The sequence below is a fragment of the Emydura macquarii genome, unplaced genomic scaffold, assembly GCF_026122565.2.
Source record: "Emydura macquarii macquarii isolate MOO-44397 ecotype Brisbane River unplaced genomic scaffold, CSIRO-AGI_Emac_v2 contig_1253, whole genome shotgun sequence".
Taxonomy (NCBI): domain Eukaryota; kingdom Metazoa; phylum Chordata; order Testudines; family Chelidae; genus Emydura; species Emydura macquarii.
The window spans coordinates 75,849,399-75,863,733 of NW_027131390.1; the positions used below are offsets into that span (position 1 = coordinate 75,849,399).

General features: G+C 39.1%; 1 protein-coding gene across 1 annotated transcript in view; it reads right to left on the reverse strand.

Annotated features, from left to right (window-relative positions):
* MYO3B (myosin IIIB) overlaps nt 1–14,335 on the reverse strand; it is a 307,358-nt gene that overhangs the window by 110,624 nt on the left and 182,399 nt on the right. The window contains exons 26-27 of the mRNA XM_067549868.1: nt 12,797–12,874; nt 9,338–9,543 (exon numbers count right to left, since the gene is read on the reverse strand). Of these exons, the coding sequence (XP_067405969.1) occupies nt 9,338–9,543; nt 12,797–12,874 (284 nt within the window). The remainder of the gene's footprint in view (nt 1–9,337; nt 9,544–12,796; nt 12,875–14,335) is intronic.

A 14,335-nucleotide genomic window follows, 5' to 3' on the forward strand; every position in this document is an offset into this window, starting at 1 on the left:
TTAAGGTAAATTTTGGATCACCCCAGATGTTCAGAGTTTGAGACCAACTCTAGTTTTTCTCTTTTTCTGTTAATGGATGATCCAGTCTCCAGCTGGTTCCTGCCTCTGTTATTTTGTCACACTGTTGTAGGCACCTACTTAATCTGCCTTCATGCACGAAGGCTCACCCTCTGTTGGAACACAGGATTTGTCAAATGGGATCATACAATTAGTTTATCTAATCTAACATCTTGGTTTTGGCCGTGGCCAGTACTGATGCTTTAGAGGAAGGTGAAACACTCCTTTGAGTCATCCAGTCAACTGTGCAGTCTTGTACATGGTGGAAAAGGGAAATCAAATGTGGTTCATCTGAGATACACACCTAAACCTCTGGAGGCTATACAAAGCAGCTGAAATTCTGAGAATTTCTAATTATTGGGCCTGATTCTGAACCTCATTTGTACTTGAGTAAATCCACAGTAGCTCTACAGAAATCACATATAAGATGGAGTTTCTCAGGATTTAAATCAGTGTCACCAAGATTAAAAACTGAGCCCTTAGGTCTGCAAAACTAGGCTGGTTTTCATTTCAAATCTACCAACTCCATGAAAAAACTTGGCTGGAAATTTCATCAGAATATATTTTTGTACTTGATTTCTGACACTGTCTCTGCTTCCAGATGAGCTGGAAATACCACAATCACAGCTTTCCTTGGGGTTTTCAGAACTTTCATTTCCATTCCCAGTCAACAAATAAAAAGAGGCACAGCCATGATCAGGCAGGTATATTACCCCTGTCTGGCCATCTTCTTGTTATTTCACCAAAGGGGGTCGTGTGTGGTCTCTGCTTAAAGCTAAGAACTAGCTGATTGTCATGGTTATTGTGAGATGTTTGCATGGGAAATAGTTTGAGAGAGATGTAAAATGTAGAATATTAGGCTGCCAAACCCCTGAAATGAAACTTGTCACCTCAGGTGAGGTGGGATCTCAGTGCTAACTCAATCAACTTTGTGAACAACAGATGTATGAGGAGTCATCCTTTCTTCATGCATTCACAAAGACAAATGAACCCCAGGAGACTAGTCTGAAAAGGGGGCCCCCTGGGCTAAGAGACAATAGCTAAGGATCAGATTTGGTCACAGAGGTCACATATTTGGTGACTTTCCGGGACCTCCAGGACTTCAGGCAAGGTGGGAGCAGCTATCAGATCTGCTGCCAAACAGCTGATGGGAGCCCGCTGATTGGGGGCCCACCTGCCTCACCAAACAGCTTGCCAAACAGCCTCGCCAAACACAGAACAGCTGATGGGGGCGGGTCAGCTGGCCCCACCACCTCCATGTAACAGCTGAAGGGGAGGTCAGCCTGCCTGCCACAGCCAGTGGGGCCTGCCAACAAAGAGCTGATCAGGGTCCCCCAAACAACTGATTGGGGCCTGCAGGAGCCTGCTGCCAAATAGCTGATCAGGGGCCCCATGGAACAGCTGATTGGGTATTTTTAGTAAAAGCCAGGGAGAGGTCACCACTTCCGTGAATTTTTGTGTACTGCCCATGACCTCTCCCTGACTTTTACTAAAAATACCCATGACAGAATCTTAATTTTAACAATGGCCTGTAACTATAAAAAAGCAGAAGAAATGGCACAAGTTATCCACTACAGAAGAGAGACTCTGCCAGCAGGGATGTCTCCCAAAATGTGGATCCCAGCTTTCTGAACTGGACAAGCGCTGTAAGGACTAATTGTCAGTGAGAAATACCTTATTAGACAGGAAAGTAACTTGTTAATAAGTATAGGCTACAGATTGCATTTTATGTTTTTCTTTTACCTGTAACCTTATGTTTCCAAGCCCTTATATTTGATTTTATTTGAAACTCTTTCTTAAGCTCTCTTAAATACATTTTAATTTGGTTTTACAATAGACACATCTCAGTGCCTTGCAGAAAGGAAAGTGATGACCTGAGGTGAAGCCAGTAAACTGAGGTGCATTGCTTCCATGGAGGCAGTGGAGCAGTGTACATTGCAGGTGCCTTGAGGACAAGGGACAGGGCACTTCAATGTAACAAAGTGGGGTGTCTAAATTGCTAGCCTGAAGAGGGAAAGAGCAGGGCTTATGGAGCTCAGAGCAGAGCTCTTGTGTTGGTAGCCGCTGATAGTTGAGGAGAGTTTCCCTGGGGGGGGCTCTGTCCTGCTATGCGCAGGTAATAGTGTTTACCCTTGACACCTCAGGTAACCCCCAACAGTGTCACGGTGACTAACACTGGAATAGTCTTCTGAAGTAGTTGGGTGCTTTTATTTATTTAAGTAGCGTTTACAGTCCTTCATGTATCATTTCATAATCATTAGAGAAAACTGGTATCATTGGTAAAAGAACAATCAGGAACTTAAAGCCATTGAAAGAACACACAAATTATCAATGGTTTACACATCAGGTTTACCTTAAACAATCATGGGATTATTGTATATTTATATAAAAGTACATGAAAGACAACTATGTGGAAATTACTATGTTAAAGTTTAAGGAATTAGAGATAAAGAAGTAGCTGTACACCTGATTTTTAAAAATAAATAAATGTAATGAGAGTAGAAGACAGGCAAGGTAGATAAGAAAGAATGATGGATTTAGTATGAAAGCAGATTGCTAAAATGGTTGAGGGTGAAAGCAGTGCAGTGCTTTGTCTATAAATAAAATGTCTTGTAAATGTGTTCTTAGCACTACTTTGCTGCATATAAATAGCATAAAGCAGTGGAGCTTCCTCACTCCTTTCTGTAACAAAATGACCCTTATATGAGATTTCCTGTACTGGGAAAATATAAATTGAGGATAAAGCTGGGAGTATTGTCTCCTCCTGATGCGCTCGAATTACTCCCATTAGCATTAGTGAATTATCTGAATGATTAGAGAAAAATATTACTTTGGATTCTTTTAATTAGTTAAAATAAAATAGGAAATAAACTGCTGAGTTGCCAGTAACAAACCTTTGCCTGTAAATATTGATGTAAATCTGTCTTCTAAATATTTCAAAGTAAAAACACTGCAACTTAAAATATTCCTTTTTGTACCAGGTTGCATTTATTTTCTACAGTTGCGTGTTCCTATTTGCAAACTTCTTGTGCACTGCATGTATTCAGTTAGTTAAGTGCCTAAAAATACTTTACTAGTCACACTCATGAGAGCAGCAAGACTGCAAGCTAAAGAGAAGGCAATTGCTCTTCAGAAGGTTTTATCCCTTAGAGATAGACACACTTTGAATGGTGTTAATAATTGTATTTATATAGTCTTTTGCTTTACAAACTATGCTGCCTATTGTGCAAACACATACATTTATAATATTCCCAAACAATATGTTAAAATGGAGTTAAGATTGACTGTAGACATCAATAACTTAGGGTAAAACAACATTACAAAGATGTTGTATTTATCCCAAAATCAGGCATTGTAAACCTGGGGAATTCAGAGTTAAGCTTAAACGTTAAAGAAATCCAAACACACTAAGGTATGTAAACGCCCTGGAGAGACACCAGGCAATAACCATATGATTACCATATGAATTTGAGTGTCTGTGGTCCCAGATTAGATAAAACTGACTTTTAAATGAAGATATGAAGTTTTCTTTTTAGCCCTCTCATGGACCGTGGAGCTAAGTGATAACCTGCATTTATCATGCACCTATGACTACTACACCTATCCTATGCCCACTAGGGTCCACTTCTAGCACTCCAGACCATTGAGCAGCTGCATACAGCTGCCATTTCAAACAATTAATCCACCAAAGAAATGATTAACCCTTTCCCTCCCAAGAGCAAATCTCTGCCTCACAGTACACTGGTATGAGGTCCAGAATGGGCAATGTTCAGTGAAAGGCTTCAGGTCCAGTATCTCACAACCCATTGCTAGTGATCCCTAGCTATGAGGGGAGATTCCAAACTTTTCAACAGGACACATTGTTTGTTCCTAGGCCTCATAGGTCTTGAGATATTGGCCCTTCAAATCATGACATTTTTGTGCACTGTAATCTTCAAAGATTTCTAACTTATATTGGCTATGGTTTTTTTCTCACTCTGTTGCCTGTATAGTTGAACACATGGTTCTAAGGGACTCTGGCTTTACAGGTGCAGGATATGGAAAAAGGTACCAAGAATAATATTTTAAAATTTTTTCAAATCTCTCTAAAAGATCACTAAAATAGTTCTTCTGCAAAAGATGTGGCAAACAGGGTTTGTCTACCCTTCAACCTGGGATGTGGTTCACAGGTCGAGGAGATACACGCACACTAGCTGTCTTCAAGCTAGTGTGCTAAAAAAAAGAGTGGAGCTGCAGCGGTGCAAGTGGCGGGATGGGCTAGCTGCCCTGAGATTGTGTCTAGGGTCTCAGACGGTACGTGCTCAGGGCAGCTAGCCCTTCCCACAACTCAATCTGCCACAACTACACTCTAGTTTTAGCAAACTAACTTGGTGAGAGCTAGCACAAGGGTCTCCCCTCAATCTGGGAATCACACCCCTAGCTCAAAGTATAGAGAGATGCATGCAGATTACATGAATGTGTGATGTGGGGTAAGGATTTCAGTGGTGCTCATTTGGGACACCCTACATAACTCACGAGTGACTCTCTACACAGTCATTTTTGTCCACCAATTGGATGCGAACCTCTCTGGAGTAAAATTTACCCTGCAGTTGTTTAACAATGCACAACAAATGGCAAGAGGCTAGGAACAAGATGTGAAAGATGCAGTAATTTATCTAATTTAATTTACAAGAGAAAATTAGGTAGACAGACTAGGTGAAATCCTGGTCCCCCTGGAGTCAATGACAAAACTCCTACTGACTAGGACCCTAAAGGGTTAGGACACTAAAGCCATGTCCCCAAACATTATGCTGGGGCATTGGTTACGTGCTAACTCAGAAGGAAGAGTGCCACCTACTGAATCACTCTACCACTTATTACAGAACATAGGGCTGACATACTGGTCCATTGAGTCAGTGACTAAACGCCCATTAACTTCAATCGGATCAGGATTTCACCCTAGGTTTTCCATCCAAAAGTGCTCTCCGTATGAAAAAAGAAGCATAGGAGCTGCAATACCAATTCAGATCTGTGGACCAGATGGATCCCATATCATCCCACAATCGATCATTATGGAATAAACTGCTCATATAAGGGAAGTTTTTACCAAACTACCCTTGGTTAGTGGGTCATTTATACCCTGAAGCAGGATGGTTTAATATTACTTATTTTAAAAAGTAGCTAATGTAACTCAGGATGCTTTTATTATTCATATAAATATATAGTATGTTTTATCCCACTAATCGCTTATCCTTGATATTGTCAGGAGCCCAACAAGAATATTCAGGGCCAAGAGTCAGAGTGGGGCAAACCTGAGGCTGGGATCAGTGGAGAAGTTCATGATCAGGTTGCAGGCTAGAGTAAATACCAAGGGCCAGAATCTGAGTCAAGTTTCAAGGTCCAAGCCAGGAGGTGAACTCCAAATCAAGCTGAGATCAAAGCCAGGAATACAGGAGCAAGGAGAAGGAATGGTATGGCATCTACAGGAGATATACACCATTACCTGGACACTGGAATGCCCCTTGGGTTTATATAAGGCATGAAGCCAATCAGGAGCTATAAGGCTGCTGTCTGTCAAACTTTCAAGGCGGAACCTCCCATGGTCTGAGTCTACAGCAGGTCATGGAAAGTGGAGTGCAAGCTAGCTACAATTGTTGCTGGGTGGCAGCCTGGAGATGCCAGCTACCTGGTAGCTCTATCAGCCTAGGTTCTAGATCTGTGGAGCCTTACAGATATCTTGTGGAAATGAGCTTGACAGACTGATTTTTTTAAAAAATAAGTATATCCTTTGCTCAGCTGTAAATGTGTTGCCTTTTAATTTCAGTCACCTGTTCTTGAATTAATGTATGAGATTAGACAAAAGCACACTTTGAGGGACATGGTTTGAGGATTGCATATATTGATGAAAACATTAGGGATTTAGAATGGCAGAGCAGCACTAGATGTAGTGGTTTCTTTCTCCTACTCCTCCCCCCCCATAAGTCCCAATCCTACCATAGTATTTGTGTGGGTGGATCCTTGTGTCCATAGGGGACCCATTAATGTCAGTGGGGCTCTCTACAGGTTGATGAGCCAACTTGAGTGGATGGAATTGTAAGATCGAGGTCTTAGATTGTAAACTTTTTGGGACAGCGGCTGTGTCTTTGTGTATATTTGTACATTGCCTAGCACAATGGGGACCTGCATGGGCCATCCCAGTGATATAATAAATAATAATAATAATATCACCCTGCCACTGAGGAGGCAGTGCTCACAGGAAAAGTATAACAGTAGCGTGACCTGTCACAATCTTGGGGTGAGGCATTCTATAACAGAAGGTAGGAGGCCAGAGAAGAGGTAATGAAAAAGAAAATCATAGCTATCTTTTATTTTTTTCCTCCCTAACTTGTTATACAACACTTCTTGTCACATTTCTACGTGCTTGTGAGGATGTTGGACAGTGATACTATTCAGTCATTTTTATAGAGCTAGAGGATTACGTTTTTCCTACTTCAAGGAAAGGAAATATATATACACAGATATATATTTTATTACAGATGGTTGTACTCTTGGTTAAGGAAGCAGTATGTGAATGGGTGACAATTAAGCTCTTTCTTCACCATCTGTTTTTAAATCCAATAAACTACTTCCAGGTCTGCAACACTATGAAATGATCTGTTTTACTTTAAAACAGAAGACAGTAAGGAATAACATTAAACAACACTATCTTTTATTTACCTCCACCTGAAAAACCCTGAATAGCTCTGCTCCCTGACTCTGATTGTTTTGTCCTCAGATTTCCTGCTAAGAGTTTACAAAACACTACTATTGAACAGGAAGATAAAGAGCATACCTATTTGTTTAATAACATCGGGGGAAGGGGAACTGCTGGCTCATCCATTTTGTTGTTAAGTTGCTCAAAAGGATCAGAATACCAATTAACGTGCTGGTTTAGAAAATCTTTGATATCCTCAGATTTACTGACATTTTGAAACTCTTGTTCATACTTGCTTAATAGCTTTTTGATTACGAACAAAGAAGTTCCAATCTGTTTAGCATTTGACCTGTTTTCTCAAAAATGTATATGCTTTCAACTACTTCAGTGTCTAAAACACTTGACTAATCAGAGCTACGAGTTAAAGGAGCCTACTTTCTCTTCCACCTATGAATTTTTTAAGATTTGCTAATTTTTTTTAATTTGGGGGGATGGAAATTATTTTAAGAGAAGTAGGAAGGTGTGGACTGAAGACAGGACTGGAACAAGGAACTTCTGACCTACATGCCAAGCTCTGATAGTGAATCCCTTATGGTTTTGGGCAAATCAATTAATCTTTTGGCCCTAATTTTTCTTACTTAGATTCTCTTCACTAGAAAATTACATCAAGTTAGACCACAATCTTGAGGATCCCCTGACAAGATATTAAATACGACTTGTGCCTGTCTATAGTGATGGCAAAGCTGCAATTGGCATTACCCTGGTTTTTCAAGGTTGTGTTCTAACTCTGTAATTTTCTAGAAAAGAGAAGCCTGCTGATAATGCTGGGCCTGATTCTCCACTCAATTTACAGCTACATTTCAAGGGATGTAATCCTGGTTTATCCAGGTGTAAATGAGAGAAGAATCAAGCCCACTAATTCTCCCTCACCTCTCTTCGGAAATGCTGAGAGGAGTAGTGAATGTTCGCAAAACACTACAGAGATGAAGATTTACCACTCCGTTACACCAGTTTTAGGCTAGTATAACCCCTGTGAAATCAACAGAATTACACCCATGTAAAACTGGTGTAATGAGTGAAGAATTAGGCTCAAAAAACAGAGTGCTTACAGTGAACAGACAACTCTTCCTACCTGAAAGATTTGTTTCTTGTTTTATTTTCTTGCACTCTTCCCGCACAATCTATTTTCCTATTTATATTCATTTATTATAACAAGCCAAAAAAAATTTAGCCTCAGTTAGTTAGCGATTGTTCATGAACTGATCCTGATTTTCTATGAATGGATTCATTATTCATGAGTATTCTCTGTATTGTCTGGATGAGCAGCGTTCAGACTCTGAATTATTTGTGAAGTGATTGTTTTAGCTATTCATTACTAATGTTGTCACATGGTACTGTTTCTGATCCCTGATTAGATGACAAATATTTTAAACAGGAGAATAATGAATAGTAAAAAATTCATAGACTCAGAGATTTTAAAGTTAGATGGGACCATTAGGAACATTTAGTCTGGCCTCCTGCATAATGCAGGCTTAGGAATTTTGCCGAGTGATTCCTGCATTAAGCCCATAACTTCTGTCTGAGCTACAGCATCTTTTTAAAACATTCAGTTTTGATTAATAGATAATTAACTATGGTCTTCCAGTACAAATGTTCAGATCAATAAACATTTGTGGTAAAATTCATGATGCTTCCAGGATATACAAACTTTTTCACAAATATCCAGAGGCTGTCAGAATGCTCAGAAGTTACAGGCCTTGTCTACTATCACCATATCACTACACCAATATAGTTAAACCAATATAAGTATAACCCCCCATGTGGACTCTCTTATTCCATAATAGGCCCTCATTCCTGAATGAGTGGCTTTTTTCAGTTTAGCTTAAACCCCTTTTGAAGTGACAAAATAAATCAAAAAGGTGCTCTTATACAGGATTAAGAGTATCCATATGGGGAGTTATATTGTTATATCAGTTTAAATTCACATTTTAGATGAGACTACTATAACTTTCATATGTAGAAAAACCCACAGCAAATCCTGCTTGATGTTTTTAGTCAGAAAAACATTTGTAAATCATTTTTACATTCATCTAGCTGAATGAGCAGTATCTGAAAAGCCACTGCAATGTTGTCATGTGGCAGAAATCAGCAAAGGTGAAAAATGTCTGTTGGGGGGTGGTTAGCTTTTTGCCACTATTTGATTAGTGCTATCCAGACAGCCTGAGAGAAATACTCTCCTTGGAGAGATTTTGTATAAAGTTTGAGTCAGCTCCGTCTCTAACCATGTGCATAGTCTTTATATAATGATCAAAGGTGATTCATTTCTTGGTACTTGTCATAACTGATGGGGGTGTCCATTTACATGTCATTACTATAGAGACACATTCTGGTCTCCCTTACATTGGTTTTACACCAGTGTAGCTTCATTGACCTCAATGGAGTTATGCCTGATTTTCACTGTTGTAATTGCAAGTGGAATCAGGACCTAAGTGAACAATCCAACATTTACAGAATCTTCTGCAACAAAACACAGTGTGTCCAAGAACTCACAGTCTACTGAATGGCATTTTAAAGAGAGAATCATGTTACAAAAGAGACCAGTTTTACCTTTTCACAAACTCTTCAAAGAGGATGCGATGAGAATACCCTTGTTGACGTATGTTGACAGTTTCTAGAATTCCTGTGTACCGTAGTTGTACTAGAACTCTTTCTTGGGAAAATTTCAGTGCCTCTCGGTCATCATTTGGTTTAATGCAACGGACAAAGTGAGGTTGTCCAACCACCATTTTGGATAAGAGATCCATCAGAGAATACTAGCAACAAAAGCAAAAAACCATCAAATGACAAGAGACCTCGGTACAATTATTTTAAAGAAGCACTAAATATCCATAAATATATGTACATTCCTGAATATATCACAGAGAAAAGGGTGAGAAATTACTTCTTTTTCTAAGAAAATGTTTCAATTAATATTTTTTTCTTCATTTTCATTCAAATTTGTCTTTGGTTTTTATCTAAGTGACACCCAAAAACCAATCCCAACTCTACCCCTCGTTTTCAGATGCCACAAACAAACAAACAAAAAATTATTTTAACAGTTATTGGGAACTGACTTTTTTTAGTTTTTTTGGGGAATATACCAAACATTTTGATGAAAATTGATTTTTTTTTGGTGCAAATATCCATTTGGTCATTTTCTGCCAAAAAAATTCAAATTTTAAAACTTTTGACCAGTTTTAACATCTATCATGTTTGGCCAAGCAATATAACAAAGAACATACTAAATTTTACTAGAATGAAAAATATATGTAAGTAATTAAAATATCTGCCACTCATGGGTACTTCTATATAAGTAAATACGCCTGTTTTAACTTGGCTCAGTACCTTATTTTCTGGTCACCAATCTGTTGCAAGTGGACCCACTCTTTGAATCCCATGCTAATCCAAGACAATTTGATCTGGATAGACTCTAATCACTTTTTCTAGTTTTGGGTCTAGCACACTCTCAGGATCAAACCTCTTGTTTGGCAACTTTCTTTGTGATGATCATTCAGCTGATCTAGACCTCAAAATCAGTTTATCAGATCTCCTGACTCCCCGCAGTTGTTTACACATGTTTCCCAGAGTTCCATCTAGGCTTTTAGTCAACCATCCATCTGGGGTTTTAGTCAGCCACTCTGGAGACAATATAGCAGGCAAGCAAGGAACACAGGCTTATCAAAGGAACTTCTTAACCACAGAAACTTTACTCTTAAAACACTTGAGAGTTACAGATCTTTGAAAACAAAACAGAAGTTCTGAGATGCACCTTCCCTTTATCTGATCTCACCCCTTCTGTGAGTCTGAAGTCTGTCAGTGGTGCAGGTTAGGCATTCACTCCTGCTCTCATCCTCCTGCAAGTCTTTCCTACATGTGGCAATGGCTGGCCCCCCTGCAAAGAGCAGCACCCTGCTCATAAGTAGAGTTTCTGTCTCTATGCCATGTGCTCAACTTAGGAAGCTTCAGCCCCTACCTACCATGCTTGCCCTGCCCCTACCTTCTCTGCCCACCCCTCAAGTATGTGCATAGAAAAGGTACTGTTTCATGGGGTGGGCCAGCAGTTGAGAGACAATCAAAGTTGAATGGCTCCTGATTGCAATCTTGATGGATTCTCAGGGATAGTTCTTCAATGAAGGGTCAAGTATCCTTCCTGGGCAGGACAGCTGTCTGTAAGGCATTATCCTAGGCTGCCTTCAGGCAAGTTTAGCCATGGTTCAATACATAATACAGAATGAAGTTCATCATTTAATACAGACATATCCCATTTTTGCACACCCACAACACCACTCCCACCCACTGTCATACAATTTCTGGAAATTCAAACAACAGAAACAGTGTTTTTGGAAAGAGCAATTTCATACCAATGATTCCAATGCTGATGTGCCATCTTGGCCCCCATTCACAAAGCACTTGAGCATATATCTAATTTTAACAGATAGCCCCATGGACTGTAATAAATATAGAGCCAGCGACTACTCACATGTTTAAAATTATACTCACATATTTAAAATACCTTGCCAAATCAGACCCCAATAAAGAAACCCGTTAGCGAGTTTGACATGCTCAGACTTATGTACCCAAGGATACCCAAACAAGATCTGAACCTATTACTGTGCTTGAAATAAAAGTAATTAATAGTCTTGAGGCAAATCAATTACAATAATTTCTTTACTATGAAGCTTAATCCAGACTATACAATCAAGAGTGGCTGAATACTGCAAAACAGAGTTAATTAACTTTTGGCATTTCAAAAATACCATATTCAACTTAATAAGGTTTTTGCCTCCTTGTTAGTCACTATTTGAAAAAATTCCTATGAATGGATGTTACTTAATTAATAGTTAGAAAATGGATGTCCTTTAGGAAAATACCTATATTTATATGCAAACAAAGGTATTTGTGAATGAACAGTATTGGCATTTGGCTGTGAGGAAAAGTATAGTTATTTATGTGCCTGCTTTAAAAATTCCAGGCAGCCATTCAGGGAGCAGAAACAATCCCATATTACTTAGATGAACAATCACACATTCTAACAGTGAATACTTGATTTGAACAGTTTCCAAACAACCCATAGAAATTGTTTCTTCAAACCATCCAGCAAACAAGTTTGAACAACAAACACCTCACAGAAATCAGGATCAGTTTGTAAAAAATTTGTGAATATTAAAAACAGCAACAAATATCTGGCCAGATCCTTGAGTACTGTCAAAATCCACAGAACACAGGCAGATTGGTGTGCCAAGGTGGCAAAATGCTTCCACTAGAACTGCCCTGATCCTGGTGCTGTGCTGTACACTTCTCCCACTATGTGCTGTGTTACAGTAGCCTGGGAACTGCTCTAGGCTATGCTAGCCAATAATGACCCCATGACACCAAACAAACTAACCCAGGATCAGCATACTTTAGGAGTGTTCTGACCAGACACCCTTTTAATAATCATCCTGCCCTTTCTGTACTAATTTGATTTTAATAATTTCATCTACACATGTTATGTTAACTCCATCTATGTTAACTCCATCACTGAATTATTACAGACAGGCAGACTACCTCTATCTTCTGTAATGGTGCTTGCAAAGATGGATTGACTTTACTTATTTAACACACATAACACCAGTATTTTTAAAAAGTAGGCTCACTTGCACAAGCAAAGATGCATGGACAATTGGGCATTTGTAATTATAATATTTGTATGCACAAATACAACTGCATACTCAGTTTTGTATGCTCAAATGGGCCTTAATTTTTGGTCCATAGTATTTTAGAGGGAGAATGTTAAACTGCAGCAGAAATCAGACTGCAACCCATTGGCAGGTCATAGATCCTAGTACCAGTACATTTTTGGCCAGTCCTGAGAAGTACCACTACTGGGGCAAGTGAAGAGAAGGAGCAAGAAAAAGAATCAGAGTTCTGCAGGGCAAGGGAGACATCACAATCAAATGCGCTCTTATCCACTGTTCTCACCTCGCCACACAAATGCTAGATTAATCATCTGTTCAAAATGAATTTTGTAAAGTTTATATTTTATACCCTAAAATAAGAAGCCACGGTTTGCCTCTTCATGTTGGTTGTTTCCTCAGGGTGTCGCATCATCTCCATTGTGTCAATCTGGAAATACAAACTCAGACATCAGTGGTGTTCTACAGACCTCTTGGATCCATAATCTGAGAGCATTTTATCAAGATCATTCTTTCATGTGTACATACATTAGCACGGGTTCATCACAGACCTATGTTTACACAGGGCCAGGTCCCTAAGAGATGCTGAACACTCAATTCTTACTGATTTCAATAGGAATTGTGGGTGCTCTGTAGATCTCAGGACTTGGGCCGCAGAATTTCAGCCTTGTTAATCCATTTTTCAACATTGCCCTTCACAACAGAGAAGAACCCAAACAATAATATTTTATCCCCATCCCCTTTGAGCATTGTTGATTCTGATGCCATAGAACCTGGATCTGATTCACCATGGTTTGGATTTGGGTTTTGCAAACCCAAATCTTCTTATCTGAACCACTTAAATGTTAATAATTCAGGTAAAATGGAACCTGGCTCCAGTCAACCCCTCATTTGGGTTGTACAAAACCAAAATCTAACCCAAGCACCACTGCAGAAACAAAACCTGGTGTCTTCTGCCCTTCTCTATCCTGAAAGAATATGAGACAGTGACCATCTAAAGGATGTGCAGGCTCCTTATTCTCCACAGGGTATCATTGGTACCCCTCAAGTGAGCGCCACTCTACAGTATAGAAACAAAGTACCAAATCACCAAATAACTAAAGCAGTGAGTAGAAAGTAGAGAAAACAACACTGGGAATCCATTCAGCAAATTTACTGAGAATTTGTGGGTCTCTTATGTGTCCATTAATTACTTGAAGTTGGTTTTAAAAAAAATAAAAATAAACAAACAAAAAAAAAATAACTAGACACTAGTGATTTTGAACATCTTGAAAGAAAGAAAGAAAGAAAGAAAGAAATATTAGTACAATAGGTTCTTTTGTTCCAAGCTATGTATTGAAGCATTTTATTATATTTTACTATTGTTTTATTATTATTTTTACCCCTTATTGTTATAGTTCCACCCCAAGATTTCCACTCATATACTCATTCCTGACAGTGCAATATAGGCTGAAGTGCCATCCTTTAAAAACAAAGATTTTTTCTGCCCAAATCTACTGGCTGTCTATATAGATGTTAAAGATCTCCTAGCATTTAGGAAAATGTACGGCATAAGCTCAGTGTATCAGCCAGTATTACTTTTTTCACTAGAACTTTTCTTATTTTCAAAGTTGTTTATGAGGTATAACAGACCATATCACAGCTACCATGTTTGCCTTTGAATTACTGGTGTCCAACTTGGTACCTTGTAATAAGCTTTGAAACAGCTCATGTGATAAATGAAAGGTTCTACGTAAAAAATCCACATATCGCTCTCCTCTTCTATCAACTAAAACGCCTAGGTTAGAAGTTCAGTGAAATGCAGTTTAACACCCTGTTTTTCCCCAAGCACAGACAAGGACTCATGTCTGTAGGTACACCTACAGGATATAATAGCAATGACCAGGCAATT